Here is a 19,279-nt window from a genome sequence, read left to right as displayed (position 1 = left end):
GCATTCGATGAAAGAATAACTTTTGCGTAACAATTAAGTCAGTATTTACAAGGTTGCAAACTTTTTATACTTTACAAGAGCATTGTCAGCGCATAGCCTAAAATAGCATGCGTGATGCTCTGGGCTACCGCCGTGTGACACACGATGAAGAAGAAGCGCATACGATTTCGTTTGATTAAAGCATATGGCAATTGCCGCCGCAATCCAAGGTTTGTTGATATGGCGACGGCAATGTTTTTGCCGCTGTAGATGGAAGCTAATTTCGAGGGCTGAGTTATGTGACGTATTGGCCAGCTACACGGCGCTTGACTCTTCAAGCGCAAGTCGTTGGTCTGATGAAAGCCTTTCAGAGTGACTTTACTAATTTTTAAAAAGCCTTCTAAAACCGTGCGAAGAGTGATTAAGCATGACGATAGACGGCTATAACTGGTTTGTCCGCCGTGAGACTTGCTTTGTCCGTCGAGATAGCTGCTCAGACCGGACACGTTTGTCCGCCGTCAACAATGCCGAATTTCGAGGCTTGTAGGCAGTAGGCTACTTCGAATTATATGCTGGTCACTTTAAACTTTAGCTCTTAATACGCGTAGATACTAAACTGAGCAAACAGCAAACTGCACCTCGTTATTGACACTCCCAAGAAAAAACAAAGCAGAAGAAATCAAGAAAAACGTTTTTCAATCATTGTTACTATGCTTTAACGGCACCATGCTGGCGTTTATCAGCTACCGTACTTCTGTTTCTTTTGTTATCTTAGGAGCAGCGCTCTTGTTGCAACAAGTAGATCTTTTAATTGAGATCGATCCGCAATGAAGGTCAAACTAACACAAATCTGAACTTAGAAACATTTGATTTAGGATTTTTTAAAAATAATTTGCGGGGGGGCAGCCACCCCGAGCTAAATTCACGGGGGGGCGCCGCCCCTCCGCCCCCCCGGAGTCGGCGCCTATGCTTGTACCTACTGTATTTGTTTGTTTGTCAGAACAGACCCCCGTCTTTCTAGCTGGCATTGCTCGTCTCCCCTTCCAATCTTTCCTAGTAAATGTCCCCACCAATTTTAGAGAGCGATCGGCGCCCATGATCGACTGGGGTGCTGGTTTGGGGAAGCAGAGATCTTGTGGTGAAGAAAATGGTTAGGCTTTAGTGCCCGTCGGCCAAGAAACAGAGTGGCTTCTTCGCGATGAAGCTCAGAAGGTTGGATGCCAGCGAGAATGGCAAAATTATCCAATGGTGTGGGACGCAGGCATCCGGTAACTGTGCGCAGGGCGCTGTTTATGGCAGTGCCGATGTTATGGCAGTGTACACTGCAGCACCAAACAGGTGCACAGTACTCTGCTGAAGAGCAGACAAGGGCTAAGGCTGCTATACGCAAAGTGTCAGCCCTCGCCCCCCAGCTGTGGCCTGCCGCAGGCGCTTGAGTAGTGCAGCGTGGGATGTCATTTTTTTGCGCAGTGACACCAAATGGTGGCGGTATGTGTGCGATCTGTCTAGTGTCACCCCAAGATATTCTGGTTCGGGGCAGAAGGTCAGAGGTTTTCCACTGTTCTGAACATGTAGCTCACGATCAGATTCCCGATTGTATAGGTGAAAGCTGCCGCCAAAGTTTTGTTTTCGCTAAGTTTCAGTCGCCAGTTCTGGAGATAAGCTGAGAGAGTTTTCATGCCCTGGCTCAAGCTGTCTTCCAGGCTATATATATAACCGTGGGCTTAACTACTGTACTGCAATCGAAAGTATAAATTTTCTTGTAGCCTACCAAATTGTACGAAACTCAGCACATTAAAGACTATATGATTGTATTTATTTTTGCCATACAACTTATATTTATGGTAATTTTAAACCGTTTTGCGACCCACTGTGAATGGTCTCGCGACCCAAATTTGGGTCGCGACCCACTATTTGCAGACCCCTGCCTTAGAAAATGGCCGGGTGGGGGGGTTAAACTTTGTCCAATCAAAATGAAACTTTGCAAAAGTTGTTTTCTAAGATAACCTCATAAGCAAAAAAAAGTTCAGGCTTTTTGCTAAAGGTCGGGGGCAAATGGTGCACCCTAACGGCAGCAAGACATGGGTGCTAAGAGAGAGTGAATTTGAAATTCTGAGAAGAGTGGAAAGGGCAATGGTGGGAGCAATGTGCGGGGTAAAAACCAGAGGGGAGAAAAAGATTGAAGAACTGATGGATATGCTTAAGATAAGGGAGACTATTGATTTGAACAACTTGCCACAGAAAACGGAGTTAGATGGTATGGACAATTGGACATGTACTAAGATTCTAAGAAGGAAGTTTTCTTCGAAAGACATTGACTTTGAAGGTAGATGAAAAGAGGAAACGGGGACGTCCAAAAAGAACATGGAAGGGACAGGCAAAGAATGAGACAAAGTCGGACTAAAAGAAGACGGTGAGATTGACAGAACGAGATGGAAAATAGGAATGAAGGCAATCGCTGCAAGGAAAGAATCGGCCACCCCCACTAGTGGAGACAAAACCAAATTGGGATGATAATAAAACTGCCTTGTGTTAGAATTTCTCAATGTGATCTACCACGTCTTCTTTCTGGCATGCATCTCTGCCAGTACCAAAAATCTACAAATTAAATATTGAAAGAGCCAGATTCGTGATGAAATGTTGCAGCTGCATAAAAAGTTTTCAAAATCTCTTACATAGTTGAGATATAAAAACTAGATAGCCTAAACTAAGAACACTTACAAAAAAATGGAAGATGAGGTCTGTGTCTGAGTATTGATAATTGAAAGTAACTGTCCCTGGTTGTTTGAGGTTCACTGAATAGCTCAGTGAGCTGGTGCAATCGTCGTCGTTACCAACAATGTAGTGTCCGGAAGGCTTCCAAGACGACCTGTCATGATAAGAAACATGACTGAGATTGTCTTAAACGAGAAAAACATCAAACAAAGACTTCGGTGCATGATCTAATCGGTACACGACTTAATGCCGCGATCCGAATGAAGTGATCCCTAAGCCGCAACGCAAGAATGACGCAAGACCTGAATGCCACAATGCATCAATGACACAAGATTTGATTTGTTTTTTACTGAAGTTAATTGTTCTTTTGAATTCAGTAGTGATTTCATTTATCACGGTAGCAATTTCAACTTTCTTTTTTTATACAAACAAAAATATAAAAATTTTTTTTTTTTGCACTTAACAAAATAAAGTTGAGACTTGGCTACTTTTCACTAAAACCAATTGTTTTTTTTAATAAATTAGTAATTTCATTTGCATAGTAGAAGTAGTAAATAGTAGTGGCGGTAAAACTATGGCTTTCTCACATTGATTTGTCTAGTTTTCTTACCAAGGCCAATGTTAATTACACTGTGCTGTGTTTGAAAGCTTTTTCGAAAAGTGTAAAGATGTTTTGACTGTTTCTGAATTAATTTTTTGCCTCGAATTCAAAATTGCAATCATTGTTTTACAATCAGATCGAGTTGTTTCTCCAACTTAGTTTTAATTATGCTACCTTTCATCGTCATTATGCACAAAGTTGTCGTTATGATGTCATGAAAACTTAACTCGACTGCCGAATCGCTTTTGCTGTTTGATCGTCTGTGGTGATTTTTTTTTCGTGTTGCGCACCAAGTGAAAATGGCCAGATTATGTTACAAATGCGTTTATTAAAGAATGGGTAAAACTTCAAATGCATAGACTAAAAATTGCCTATTACTAAGTAATATTTGTGCTTTTATGCCTCCCAATGAGTCAAGCTATGCCACTGCACTCGCCTTAGGAATGATCCATATAATTATCTAAACAATGTCATCATGGGCTTTCGATATTGTCTCCACACAGAGAGTTATATTGTGCAGTGGTGGCTCGTCGTAAGGGACTGCGGGACTGCAGCCCCCCAACATTTTTGTGTATATGTGAATTATATTACATATAGATAGTTTTGCCATGTTTTTTTCAAATTGATTTCGCTTGAAGAATTAAAAAACTCTTAAAAGTAATTTTTTTTTGTAATAAAAAAAAAATTGTATTACAAAAATTAATTGGCAACTCTGGGCCTGCAAATTTTGCAGGTCCGGTGTTGCTTGTTCTTTTTTTTATGACGTAGTTTTTCAGAAAAAAGTTTTCTAGCATCACTGAACAAGCGCTGTAGGGACTGCAAATAGAACAGACCCTGGTCAGGGATTCCAACTTTAGTTCTCGTAAATCTTTAGGGTAAGCGTGTGGAAGCTATCGGTGATTAGGTGAATCGATCGTAAGTTACTTTACTTCATCTGTGTTTTGAGAAGTCACTGAGACAGACTAGTTTTGATGTGAAATAAAGCCAATTACTGTAATGTAATTATTTTTAATCATTTCAGACCAGTAGAAGCATGAGATGTATTGTTCACGCTTGTCTTGAAAAGAATTATTAGGCTGTGATATTTTCAAGTAGCCTAAGAGTTATCGGTAGGCATGATTTAGATGTTAACTGTAGCCATTTTGGTGCTCTTTCACAATTAGCCCTGTTAGTCAACTGGATGATGACGTCATCAACGTCACACACGTTGGAATAGACTATTATAAAGGAGGAAGTACGGGGTGGAAATTCACTGAAGAACACCTGAAGAAAATTGTCTCCCATTTATTCACTTGTTGTTCAATTTCAACAAATTTGCTATCGTTGGAAAGCACAAGCATAGATCTAACCAACTAAGTTAATACCAAGTCCCATAATAGTACTAGCTCTATCTGGTGGCCACCTAAACTTGACCAAATTCAAACCATTATCAAAAGTTTATCGTACTTTAAACGATAAAAACATTAAACGACAGCCAATTAAAAGAAAACATGTTACTGTGTACTGTGTTACTAACCCTAACTCAGTGCATTTATAACTCAGTCCGGTACAGGTTTATAATTACCTTTATAAGGTATAAGGTATTATATAAGGTATATAAGGTACCGTTTATAAGGTATTTATATTAGCTTACTGGTTGATGCAGCCCCCCCATGTTTTAAGACCACGAGCCGCCACTGATATTGTGATCATAAAACGCTGTTTGACAGCGCGTCCGAACCAAATCGGTCTTCTTCGAAAATAAAAGAGTTGTAACTGACATTGTTGTTGAAGCAGCGAGAAACATTTAGAAATTCCATTTAAAAATCGTAGTATTTGGTTTTGTTTTGCGTTTGAAAAAATTGGAAAATGCAGGAGAATGTTATAACGCAGAAAAAGTCGTAAACCGCTAATTGAGCAAGCTTGCATAAGTGCTTGATCAAGATATTATGAACTATAGTTTTAATTACGAAACGCTGTTTGATGGCAAGTCCAAATGTAATCGGTCTTCGAAAACACAATAGTGTAACTGACCTCCTGTGTTGTTCCTGAAACCGCAAGGAACAAGATTAACTGCGGGAAACCAGAGTGCCAGACTTAGCCTAGACTTCGAGTTTGCCAAACGTTACTGATTTAGTAAGAGTTCCCTGCAAACGTGTCCATTAAAAAGCAACAAATGAATAGGTGGTAGCTTCATCGTTATTCTGTTAAGTGGAAAAAATTGAAATTGCTCCGGTGGCAAATGAAATTACTACCAAATAAAAAAACAAAAAAAGCAATTAGTTTTAGTGAGAAATAACCAAACCTCTTCTTTATTTTGTTTAATGCATACACAATTTTTATGTTTTTGTTTGTATAAAAAATGAAAATTGCTACCGTGACAAATGAAATTAATGAAAAAATAAATTATTACTACCAAATAATCAAATATCGTGTCATTCATGCATTGCGGCCTTCAGGGCATTGCGTCATTTGTGCCTTGCGGCTTAGGAATCGCGTCATGCGAAACGCGGCATAAAGTCGTGTATCCACCTGAACTATCAATGAGCAACAACTATATATACATATTCTTTTCTAACTGAGAATGGTGGCAGCAATTGCACCAAAAATCCTAAAAATCACTATGCATGCATAAAATAATCAAAATATTACCCGCTGCAGTTGTTCACTTTAGCGGTGTAGCCGTATTGGTTGAAAGTGACAGTTTCTGCACTGGTGGTGAAGCCATCTGGAAGCTCATCCCACGAGTCAAAGCGAATTCCGCTTCCAAGTGAGTATGTTCCAGCCGGACATATCTGACACGTCTGGTTGGAAAGGTTGAGGAAATGTCCTGCTTCGCAGGAGAAACCTAAACGTACATGAATGTTAGAATCACACATAACCAGAGAGCAAAATCCGTCATTTTTACATTGATTCACTGTTTGCAGACTGTTGATTTTGCTGCCGGAAAATGTTTCGCACTATGTAGGGTTAATGGGTTATACCCAGTCAGCAAACCAAGCCTTTTTCACTAATTCAACGTCTGTGTAGGTTAAAAATACAATAACTCTGCCACTTCACGGTTTTCCGTCCTTTGTTCTTAGTATTGCAAAGGTTGGAGCAAAGAGTGGACCGTACAAGTGGAAACAAACGTAGAAACAAATCAGCAAACAAAAATTGTCCTTTTGTATTGATTTGAAGTCTGCTGACGAGGAATCAAGGTGACAAGGGAATGATTTGCTGGCTGCGTTGTGATTAAAAGCAGAGCACAATCTCAATGCAAATCATCACTATGATGCAAAGTATATTTCAGTTCAACCATCACAAAAGGCTCTTTCGTTATTTCCTTTCAAGTTACGGGCATAAGCATTGCAAAAACCTATCAATTGAATACCTAAACACCATGTGGATTCGCAAGGCTCACTCCCAACTGTCCAAAACATACAAACAGCAAGTATTGCTTTGCAAGTTAATTTCGATGTGAGCAATCACAGTTTTGCATTGTTAAAACTGAAGACAAAAAGAATTCAATGTCCTAACTATCGCATCATTTTACTTTGTTTAAAAAACAACTTTGAAGTTAGTATCAAAATTGCAGCCAGGCATTTACAAAAATAAAATTTCATGCTCCATTGAGCAGTGTGCTGGGTATTGGGCAAACTAAGCCAACAAAAGTAATCCATCAGCACTTGGAGCTCAATGAACCGTAGCATTGCGTAACTAAATCTTTGGGCAGATACTGGGGGCAGTAGGTTTGTATCTTAAGAAATAGTTCAACACACAAGATTCAAAATCACAAAAATGCACTGCAACCAATAACCATGTGCTATGGAGCGTGTTTCATTCAACAGCCTTATTTTCTATTACAGCATTGAGACTCACGATTACTACCTAGACAGCAAATGAGTCGATTTTTACATTGTAAAATGTAAAAAACGACTGATTTGTTGTCTGGGATAAGATCCAGTGCTACAATGCAAATTCGATTAAAGTTATCTCAGCCATTTGTGAATACCAAAATGACTACTACACTGTATTTTATTTCTTTTTCTTGAATACAACCCTCGTAAAAGTCGGAATGGTCCGTTTCGGTGATTTTTTGAATTTTTTTTTTAAATTGTCAGGTAACGTAGCCTAATTATCATTGCCGTTTTAGGGTTAGGGGCTAGGGGTTAGAGTTAAGGGTTAGGGTCTTATTTCAACGTTTAGCGACGTTAAAGCGATGTAAAAGCGGCAATGATAATTAGGCTACGATACCCAATAATTTCAAAAAAAAATTTTTTTTAAATCACCGAATTGGACTCACCGAAACGGGCTCTCACCGAATAGTAGCAGACCCGTAAAAGTAATGCATGTTAATACAATAACAAAGCATCCTACCACAATTTTGTCCTCTTATTGGAGGCTGGGGTTTGGTTATTTTGCACTGGTCTGGGTTCACAGGAACTTGCACACTCCATCTTCCACCATCCGCATCACACTCAGTGTATGTGTACATTGTTTCATTCTACACAACATTAAGGAGGACTATGATATAAAATGAAAACAACTTTCCAACAGTGTCAATGCATTATTATGAATATGATAACTTGCGTCTGCCCGGATAACTCAGTTGGTTAGGGCATGACTTCTTGAAAGAAAAAGCTTCAAAAATCAAGCGGCGCTGGTTCGACCCTCGAGTGTGTGACTGTGTGGTTGAGCAACGCACTCTAAGGACTGCTCTCCATTCAGCAGCACCTAATAAATGGAAAAATTCCCAAGTAACAACACTTCAAAAATAAGAAACTTTCACTCTGTCAATCTCGGTAATCGGCCCTGCGTCAAAGGCCTGTACAATAGGGTGGAGTGAAAAAAACTTTTTATAAAATTTTTATTAGCTCAGGGTTGGAAAACTTGCCAATTACTACTAAAACTAATTGTGCAAAATTAGAATGTAATCTGACGAGAGCTTGATCTGCCACCAGCCACTTGAAAATTTACCATTGGGCCATTCCGTGTCAATTCACACAGTCAAGAAATTCAACCTCTTCAAGTTTTCTTAAATTTTACACGCCTTTTCATTATCTTATATGATGAACACCTGCAAAATTTGAGTGAAATTTATTGAGAAACAAGAGAGTTATAAAGCATTTAGTTTGGGGGGGTCTGCCGAGGGAGCACAATTTTTTTTATTTTTGGCCATGTTTGAGGTCCTATTACTGCTTAAGTACATTAGGTAAGAACCCAATTTTTTTACAGGTGAAAGTACTGCTGACAAGTATTGAAAACACAACACCGTTCACATTGTCACTCTAAAAGGTCAAAGACATCCAAATGTGGCCGTTTCCAGCTCTTGGCTAAAATTTTCCAAAATTTTAAAACCTTGCCAAGACCCTATTTTTGATTGGTTTTGGCTGACATTTAGTAGAAATGTTGTTTACAGGATTCTCTATGAACTGAGAAATTTTCAGTACAAAATATTAATGGGGTTGGGAGGTATTTAATGTGAAACATGGGTCGAAATGACAAAAAGCAAAAAAGAGGTCCTTTTAATATCCCGGTTACCTATGACCCCAGTGAAAATTTACACTGAATTTTCATAGAAAATCCTGTTAATAACATTTCTACTAAATTTCAGCCAAAACCAATCAAAAATAGGGTCTTAGCAAGGTTTTAAAATTTTAACCGAGAGCTGGAAACGGCCACATTTGGATGTTTATGACTTTTTAAAGTGACAATATGAACGATGTTGTGTTTTCAATATTTGGCAGAAATACTACCACCTGTAAAAGAATTAGGTTCTTACCTAATTTACTTAAGCAGTAATAGGACCTCAAACATGGCCAAAAATAAAAAAAATTGTGCTCCCTCGGCAGACCCCCCCAAACTAAATGCTTTATAACTCTCGTGTTTCTCAATAAATTTCACTCAAATTTTGCAGGTGTTCATCATATAAGATAATGAAAAGGTGTGTAAAATTTAAAAAAAATTGAAGAGGTTGAATTTCTTGACTGTGTGAATTGACACGGAATGGCCCAATGGTAAATTTTCAAGTGGCTGACGGCAGATCAAGCTCTCGTCAGATTACATTCTAACTTTGCACAATTAGTTTTAGTAGTAGTTGGCAAGTTTTCCAACCCTGAGCTAATAAAAATTTTATAAAAAGGTTTTTTCACTCCACCCTAATGCGGAAAGCCTGTTTCGGAGAATCTGTTTGGAAGAGGCCGATTCGGAGAATTCAACCGATTCAATGATTTCTTAAATCCAGCGATGGTTTCTGTTTATTTAGAGAATTGTAGGGATCATTAGGATAGGTGGTTTTCGTGTAATACATATTACACAGCCTACCCATGATGCAAACGAGAAAGTTATTGTTTCAGTGAGGTAAATGTAAATTAGCTGATATATTGCGGGTATACAGTGTAGGCTATAGCGATATATAGAAATGATATCAGGCAACTTAAGTTGAGACATTTTCACTGAGACCTCATTTGAGTAACCATTATTGTTAATCACGAAACGCCGTTTGACAACTGTTTTTTTTTTTCACTGAGAATTTATTAGATTAACCTCTATTGCAAGCTAATTCCTTGGAATAAACAGACACCACTTTGAGATTTAAGTTTCATTCTGAAACATTTCCAGCAAATATTTGGTAAGATCTTCAATCTTAACTGTGTTTAAAAATTGTCAATGATTTCAAAAAAGTTTGGAACCGCTGATCTAAAGCAGACACCAAAAGCTGAAAATCATTGCCAATTTACTAACTTACTGTACAAATAAAATCTGCTAACAGATCTAACAATGTGCATGGAAATTGAATGCTAGAGTATTAGCATCAAATACACAATTATGTGTGGTTGACTGCTTTCTGTCTGAGTGTACACGACAGTGTAGCATAAGCAGTGATAGACACTGGCCTACCGGGAGCTCCTTCTCGGCGGCCAAATCTGCGCGCTTGGAGGCCAAAATACAAATAACGATAGCACAAGCAAATACAATTAAACTTGCTACAATGCTAAATTGATCACTTAGCGTTGTTGAAGTCTGGGCGACGTCCTGCAATAGATCGTTGTATCACGCAATAACTGCTTTATCGGGATTGTAATCCGGTATCTAACAACCATCTAACAACTCTATCCATCTAACAACACTAAATTGTTTCAGCTGCTCAGTGAATTGTTTCAACTGCATTACCGAAAACCGCCTTTCATAAAATCTGACCATTTATACCGTTATGATGTCACCATTGAGGGTGTGAAGTCACTAACCTATAGCGGGAACATTTCTCAACTATGAAGACACGTGTTTTCCCTTCGGATGTCAACTAACCTAGTTCTCCTTTTTAACAACGATTCAATGTCCGACAACATTGCATCCACATAAAAACGACAATATAGCCAGGCGCTGCAAATTAGCACTTCGGATTAACACTTTGTTAAAATAAACATCGGGAATTACAAACAAGACTTACTCAAACAGGCAAATGCGCAAAAGTTTTTTAAAAACTTTATTCTAGATCATTTAACAAGCGAAAAATTTGTCTTGTTTTTGTTCAGTTATGTTTGTCTAGTACTGCTCTATAAGGGTCTGCTACTATTCGGTGAGTACGATTCGGCTAGTCCAATTCGGCAAGTGCCCATTTCGGCGAGAGCTCTTTTTGGCAAATGCCCTATTCGGCAATTTTTCGAATTTTTTTTTTTTAAATTACTGGGTACCGTAGCCTAATTATCATTGCTGCTTTTACATCGTTTTAACGTCGCTAAACGTTCAAATAACCCTTAACCCCCTAATCCTTAACCCCCTAACTCTTAACCCCCTAACTCTTAACCTCCTAACCCTTAAACCCCTAACCCTTAACCTTCTAACCCTTAACCCCCTAACCCTTAACCCCCTAATCCTTAACCCCCTAACCCTTAACCCCCTAACTCTTAACCTCCTAACCCTTAATCGCCAAATAGGGAACTTGCCGAAAAGGGCTCTCGCCGAATAGGGCACTCGCCGAATCGGACTAGCCGAATTGGACTCGCCGAATCGGACTAGCCGAATTGGACTCGCCGAATCGGACTCGCCGAAACGGGCCATTCCGGCTCCATAATCATGCAAAAAATCGCAAACCTGCGACTTGTGGTTTCGCGTCACCGAAACTAACGCTATTACTCGCGCATTCCCACACAATGGATGAATGCGCTCACGTATTTGCGAATGCGTGGATACAGCTGGTGATCGCAGCTGGATATATTCCATAGCAAATGTTCCCGCACAATACAACAGTGGTGATTATGACGCGCTGACCTAATTCTGCGTCACTCTTTGATACTACATATTTTCGACAGTTAATCTACGCTCCTTCTATTGTAAAATTAAACAATTGGCTAGAAGAGACCGGCGGCCAAACTTGGCCGATTGAGAAGGTAGCACCGGCGGTCATTCAAGCACTACTTAACGGCCGTGGCCGCCGGCTGCTTTAAGGCTTGTATAATTCATCTATTTATAGCATTCAAATCTAGTATTATTGTTATTTCTATTAAAATCATACCTCAGTGCAAGTACGTAAAGCCAGTACAATACCAGGTGGCAGGAAAAGCAAAAAAGACACAGAACTTATTAAAGATGTCATTTTCTTATTACTTCTAATCATAAGTATGATACTTTCCTACAGTCAGTTACTATAGCTAAAATTTAACCAAACCCTAAACAAAGTGGAAAGACAATTTACCACAAGAATGTTAGTTAAATAATGACTACGGTAAGAACACAGCACAATATGTAATTATGAGTATACAATGCGCAAACGGTGATTACAACTTTTTCAACTCCTTACAACTTTTTGAACCCTTTCAAATCACCAGCCTGTGTGTTGTGGTGAATGTTAAACAGCACATCATAAATCACTGTCCAGTGTTTTGACCTGCAGAACATGTGGATCTCATACACCCTGATACGAAGACACTGCACTGGTTGCAACAATTGGGAGATGTTGCCTGATTCTGAATTGCTGCCTCATAAGCAAGAAGAACCCCTTCAAATGGATTGGACACTTTCGCCCCATAGCACATTTTGTCATATATATATACTGTATTACATATTATGGAATTTGTTAGCAAAGTGTCTGTAAATAATTAGGCAAGCTTGTAAATTGTAATTAAGGCTTTTAGATGAAGTCAAACAGTACATTCTTTCGGATTAAAATAGTTTAAGTTTGTTAAAACAATTTCAGTGTTATTTATTAATGTAGGCTTAGTTTTAAACTGTAAGCGTCCTTCAACATGCAAAGCATCATCTACTTGCAATGACGTTATTTGCGGAAAAAACTTATTATCAAAACATATAATGCTATGATAATCAGTTTTAATGGTCGGATTTCCAAACGAAGATAATTCACAAGATTTTGTAGCAAGAATAAATGTATAGGCAAAAATACTTTTGCTTGTTTTGTGCCACAAACCAATAGGTCTTTCATATAGATCCCCAATCACAACAGCTTTGTTCATGTAAGTAGCATTGTCAATTTCCACAAAATTGCTCTCCTTAAAATCTTGGTTGGAACTTGAAGTATAATTTGAGAAACGAAGAATCGAGGGCTTCCATCTTCTCAAAGACAAAATTGGACGAAAAAATCTGTTCATTACTGCACTCTAAATTTTAATAAGTTGGTTGAGTAATTGGCAGCTGTTCTTCACAGTACGATGCCCATAAAACAAATCGTTAAACTGAGGGGCACTGATAACCAAACACAAATTCTTGCAAATAGTGTAGTTTGCCTTCAAAGTAGCTGTTGCAACAAAATCATGCGAAAGTTACTAAACAGTTTTACGCAAATTGTGCCAAGATTCGTTTGCTTCTGAAACACAAATGTACAAACTATACTCTTGGAAAAAAGCCAAAACTTAGCCAAGAGCCAACAATTAGGATTGACCATCACTTTAAGCAAAAATACTGTATACTATAACATGTTGTGCTTTGCAATTGATCTAAAGTGGAAATATATTTCATATTAAAAAACAATAGCAGTGCAATTAACCAACATAACAACTCTGACAGGGATGCAAAACTGTGAAAGAACAGTTGTGTGAATGTTTGCTCAATCAGATAGCTAAGTGATAAAATTAGTAGTCACTGAGTTTGATAAGACCATCTCAGAACTAACATAACTCTAACCAATGAAAGAATATATTAACTTGGAATAAACCTGAAATGTTACTTTTAAAAAACATAATCATTGATTAAATCAAATATAGTTATTACTATCTGAAGCCTTTACAAATTGTTTCACCTAACGGATCATCAGAAGGTCTTATTCAAATACAATCTTTGATTATGATTATCATTGATTATGCGGGTACAGCGCCACCTCGGGTCTGAGACAGAGTGAGGGCAAGATCCCTTGGCTTTTTGTTAATATTAACAACTTTATTCAAATTCCAAAAAGTCGGCTTTGCCAAATGTCTTGTAACAAAGGTGATGAGTCAAATCGTGCTTTGGCAATTTTAGCTTCTCTTTAACATTGAGACACGACTTTTGAGCTTGTCAGCAATATACAGAATTACAGATGCTATTCTTTTAGTTAAAATTAGGTAATCCGTTGATTTACTGTTGAACTTGAGTGGCAATGACAAAGTTCATTGAGCTTCGACGTACAGTTAGGTATGATAAGCTTAGGCTAGTGGACAGTGGTATCCTTCCGGTTTAGAAAAAGTTATAGCCTATGCTAACCTATTATGGTGTCATAATAATGGAGCTAGCTATAAGCCGTGTACCGTATACAACATGTATAGTGTACAGTTGTACACAGTCAGACTGAGTCAGCATCATGAATAGGCCTGTTATCCTGAAGTTTTTCATCAGTGTCAGAAAAACAAAATAAAAACAAACTGAACTGATTGTAAAGACGCTACTTACAAGGAGAAAAAAGAGATAGCCTAGCCTATAGTTGAGCAAGTTAGCGCATCAAGGAAAACCGAACTAAACACAAAAATGTAATTTGTTAATGGATGGATTGGATAATTTGTTACTGGACATTTACCACCTGTACATTTTCGATGTTAGGGATAGGTTAGGAGTCCGGGTGGGAAAGATGAGAGTGGTAATTGGTAAATGATGCCCAGGATTCCAGGTGGTGAATGTCCCAGAACCGACTAACTGACAAGCAGTTTTTTAGCTGGACATTGGACAGTGAACAAAGGAAGTAAACCATGTTATTATAGGGGTAGGGGGTAGAGGCCCTTTTTATAGGTACCTTCTCAAAACCCATTTGCCTATCGCTTATTGGAACTAAAATATGTCAAATAATCAGGAAAAAACTATTTTAAATTTTTTCGGTCCAAATTCAGTGTCTGCACCCCCAAAACTGACAATTTTACGTAATCGGGCTTATTTTCTTCAATAGCCTATTAGAGCTATATTGGTCTATGAGGTGTCTATTCTTATTAGAATTAGTCAGAGAAGCCATTCAAAAACTCTAAATTAGCACAATTTAATGTTTTAGACCAAAAAACTAAAAAAATACCCTATTTTTCATTTTTCGCTGATAAAAAAAACAATTTTTCATAGATTTACAAAAAAAAAAAATTTGAAAAAAAATCAAAAATTTTTTTTACAAATTTTACATTTGCTCTCCCATTGAATGAATAATGTAATTGTTAATGAATTGTTATGAATAATTTTCCTATTTTCAAAGTTTTTGCTTGATGTTTTTTGTAAATACAGTGCCTTAAACGTTTTTTAATCCAATTTCCATTACTCGTATACATACTTTGCGGCCAGCATGCTAAATGCAGCGGAAAGTATCTGCCACACAATCAAATACAAACTACTACTGAATACATAAACATAAAGTCATCAGTTGAATATTAGAACTCACAATTATAAGTATACAATATATTATATAACTGCAGACAGCGTACACCGTTTCGACTTTCCGGTCTCGTCAGTGCAGTTATATATCACTGGTGGTTTCATTGTTATTGAATGTGCTTTTGGAATGCATTGCAAATTTCCTTCACATTTTTTAATGTGAATGCCCTGTTTCTTGCATCAGGAGAAGTGTCCTAAATACCCTTTACAGAGCAAGAAACTATTTGACAGTCTTCTGTGAGTTTAACATCCTCATGTTCTGGATATTTCCACTTCAGATCAGAATTTGCTGAGCGATGCAAATAATCAATCAAATAGTTGTCATTCTCAATCTTTTTGACATAGCCAATGTACCAAACAAATTGATCAATATTGTTCTGCCATGCGCTAACACAAAGTTCATTAACTTGAAGATCCGATCTCTGTCTATTCTTTGACGTGCATATTATTTCTGTGTCTTTCATAGCATCTAAAACATCATCATTTGATGGCAAATCACAAATAGTACTGCTTAATGTGTTGGTATCATCTCCTGCCAACAAAATGGTGAAGTTTTCCAACTTTTCTTCATGAGTAATTTTGTTGAGCCGAAACAAATCTGATTTTGCTGCTTTATCAAATTTGTGAGTATGGACATAATAGGCAAGTTCGTATTTGATGATATCCTTTTGGATTTCTGGCTTTTTTTGCAGGACATCATAGAGCTCATCAACAGAGGTGCATGGCCCGCCCCATGATTTGCAGTGGTTCAAAAGTTTGTTCGTATAATTTTGAGATTTTTAAGCAATTGCCAGCTTCATCTCAACTCTCTCCTTAAATCTCACTTTTTGAGCATCTGTCAAAGCCACTTCACGCACTGCAAGCAGTGCAAGGGCTCTCTACAAATTTTGCGAGAGACCTCATCCGCAGTTCCTTGAGTTTCTGATTTGTAGAGAATCATGTTATTTCTGATATTCTTCGCTTTGAATTTGCGGTTTCTGCAATGTGCAACTCTTGCTTCTCTATCAAAGTGAGAAAAATCTGGCAAGATTTTCATTAGGAAGGCCTTCAAACTCATGGCTTTCAAGTTGATAAAGATCCGTTGCTCTCAACTTTTCACCTTCATCAGCAAAGCCATACTCTCTTCCACATTGTAGTTTAATTGCTTCAGCTGCAGATAAACAGTAAACACATCATTCCACAAATTTCTTTTGCCAGAGGCTTTTGCTCAGTTGTCATCATTGGAGGCGAAACACCATGGATTTGCACCTCAAATTTGCTCAATATGTCGGTACGTTTCTCTAAAAGGTGATTGATAGGCTTGGAAGGATTTGGAGGAGATCACTCCGAGAGTTACATTCAATGCAGTTGAGAAATAGGAAGGTAACATGGTAGTTGAAAAAAGCCAAGACCTCTAGTTCAGTCATGAAAAGGTCGCTTGCCATTATAGACCTTACAGCCAACTGATTTGTATTGTCTACTTCACCCAAAAGCATCAACAGAATGTCTTTTGCATTGATAATGGACGCAGCAGCTTTACCAACTTTTGCAAATCTTCTTTGCTTCTACCACAGAAGAATGACTTAAGTGCTGGATTGATACTTTCAAAGATAGCTCCTTGATGAACCTTCTTTTCAATCTTTGACACTACTTTAAGGTTTGATCGATCCAGAGCTTCTACAGTGTGGCTCTTACGAAAAAGGTGGAAGGGATGATGCTTATTCCTTAATTTTAAGAGCTTTAATCATGGGGAATCACAACAAATGTGCATGGAATGAAGTCTTCTTATCAATAGCTTGGATTTCTGGGGTCATTCACTAATTTTGGAGTAGTATAGCCAAAGAAATTAGCAAAAAAATATACAATTTTGTATCAAAAAATTGCAAATTAAGTGTTTTTTTTAATTTTTTGGACTCATTTCTTTGGAAATGCTTATTTTAAGTCATTTAATCAGTTTCTAGAGGAAATTCTAATTAAAATAAAGTCTTTATTGACCAAAATAACTTTTAAAATGAGAAAGTTATGCTCATTCAAGTGAAATCTGTGTTTTCGACGGTTTTTAAGGGTGCAGATGGCCTATTTTGAGCAAATTTTTTTTTTTTGATTTTTTTGTTTATTTAGGTTATTTTGGTCCTAATAAGCAATAGGCAAGCTGGTTTCAAGAACTTGACCTTCTACCCCCTACCCCTAGTGGGTGCAACCAAATTAGTACCATGAACAATTCGTACCGTCAGTTACCACTAGGCTAGTAGTTACCACTAACTAGGCTACTTTGTACAGTAGCCTACCAGTTAAAAAAATTTCTCTATATATAGCCTCGGTCTGCTACTATTCGGTGAGTCCAATTCGGTGAGTTCCTAACCTCTAACCCCTAACCCCAAACCCCTAACCCTAAAACGGCAATGATAATTAGGCTACGGTACCCGATAAGTTAAAAAAAAAAATGAAAAAATCCCCCGTTAAGAGATCGGACTCACCGAATCGGACTCACCGAAACGGGCCATTCCGATATAGCCTAGTATAGGGTTACCATATTTGAAAAAGCAAAATTCCGGACAGTGCATGACTATTTTCATGAGACCATATATCCGCTACCGAACTATTAGCCATTACTATTAGCCATTAGAATTAGTCAAGGATTCTATATCAAAAATTCACTAGGCTTCCTCCTCTATGACATTTCAAGTAAATCTCTGATTATATGTACGAAATCGCCTGCTGTTATAGACTGTTGGAATGTTCTAGTAATTTTCGCAGCATGTGATCTATGTCTAACCAATTCTGATTCAGCACAATGGTCAATAAGTTCAAGAAAGTTCCAAAGCTCCAGAAAGTTCTAAGTGGTAAACATCATTGATAAGGAAAACGCTCTGTTACATCATAATTCCGTACAACCTCGTAGTAAAAAAAATGGAAGTGTTGCACATTACGATTGCAGATGCAGTAAAATAAGCTGGCTGAGCAAATTTATAGAAAAAAAATTTCTAATTCCCCTAAAACGCCCATCATAAAATTCCGGACATTTGAGTATTTTTTAAAATTCCTCCCGGACGCAAAATTTAACACTAAATTCAGGACATGTCCGGAATTTTCCGGACGGTATGGCAACCCTAGCCTAGTAGCCTAGGCTAAGTCAACTTAAGTTCCAAAATGATCTTATGGACTTTCAAGATCAAAATCACACAAAAAAAAGTGATCTTCAAGATCAAGATCACGTCCATCTCTGCATATGCTGCACTCAGGTAGGCTATGCAACATATGGACGTAGACTTTACGCTGTAGGAGCACCAAATTTTGTCATAGCAGTATGACCCGGATGCAACCTAGTTCGTACCCTGAACAGTTCGTACCCTCAGTTCGTACCCTGAAAAGATTGAGAGAAAAAATTAAAAAAGCCGAAGTCGCTGATCGCACTTTCCGCAAACATTTTAAAGGGTTAGGATATCGGAGTATCGGTTAGATATCGGTATACGCAAACAAACTGAAAAGATTGAGAGAAAAAATAAAACATCGCTGATCGCAGTTTCCGATTTTCCGCAGTTTCCGCAAACATTTTAAAATTTGATCGGAATGACAAAATTTGGTGCTCCTACAGCGTAAAGTCTACGTCCATATGTTGCATAGCCTACCTGAGTGCAGCATATGCAGAGATGGACGTGATCTTGATCTTGAAGACCACAAGTGATCTTGATCTAAGATCACTTTTTTTGTGTGATTTTGATCTTGAAAGTCCATAAGATCAAGAACATTTTGGAACATCAAGTTGACTTAGCCTAGGCTACTAGGCTATATATAGAGAAATTTTTTTAACTGGTAGGCTATTGTACAAAGTAGCTTAATTAGTGGTAACTACTACCATTTAGCCACTGGTAATATGATTCATGTGTGATGCGTCTAATAAAAGTCGATTTGAAGTCTCAAAGCTTTCTGTGGTACTGATAACTTAGCCTACGACTGTACATAAACGCATGGCAAAAAAGACTAAAATTTGTTTACATTTCTGTTTTGTAAATTCTAAAAATTTGTTTGCTTTCGTAGATGTTTGAAAAGTTTATATTGGCGATGCTAAATAAAGGAACTCTAGTCGACTTTGATCATGTGAAGTGGCTTATTGCAGACTGCAGTGAACCAACCAGACTGAGAATTGTGTAGGATATAGGCAGCAGTGACGTTCGGTGGCTTAAACCGTTGGGAAAGCAACTTGGAAATATG

At 37.9% G+C, this 19,279-nt stretch overlaps 1 protein-coding gene across 1 annotated transcript in view; it reads right to left on the bottom strand.

Annotated features, from left to right (window-relative positions):
* Nucleotides 1-7,751, bottom strand: part of LOC145766698 (endosome/lysosome-associated apoptosis and autophagy regulator family member 2-like) — a 48,991-nt gene extending 41,240 nt beyond the window's left edge. Inside the window, exons 1-3 of the mRNA XM_082578408.1 lie at nt 7,634-7,751; nt 5,927-6,122; nt 2,701-2,848 (exon numbers count right to left, since the gene is read on the bottom strand). Of these exons, the coding sequence (XP_082434534.1) occupies nt 2,701-2,848; nt 5,927-6,122; nt 7,634-7,751 (462 nt within the window). The remainder of the gene's footprint in view (nt 1-2,700; nt 2,849-5,926; nt 6,123-7,633) is intronic.
* Between the last annotated feature and the right edge of the window lie 11,528 nt (nt 7,752-19,279).

This window comes from Aplidium turbinatum, chromosome 3 (genome assembly GCF_918807975.1).
Source record: "Aplidium turbinatum chromosome 3, kaAplTurb1.1, whole genome shotgun sequence".
In the NCBI taxonomy this organism is placed as follows: domain Eukaryota; kingdom Metazoa; phylum Chordata; class Ascidiacea; order Aplousobranchia; family Polyclinidae; genus Aplidium; species Aplidium turbinatum.
This window is presented reverse-complemented; position numbering and strand designations above follow the sequence as displayed.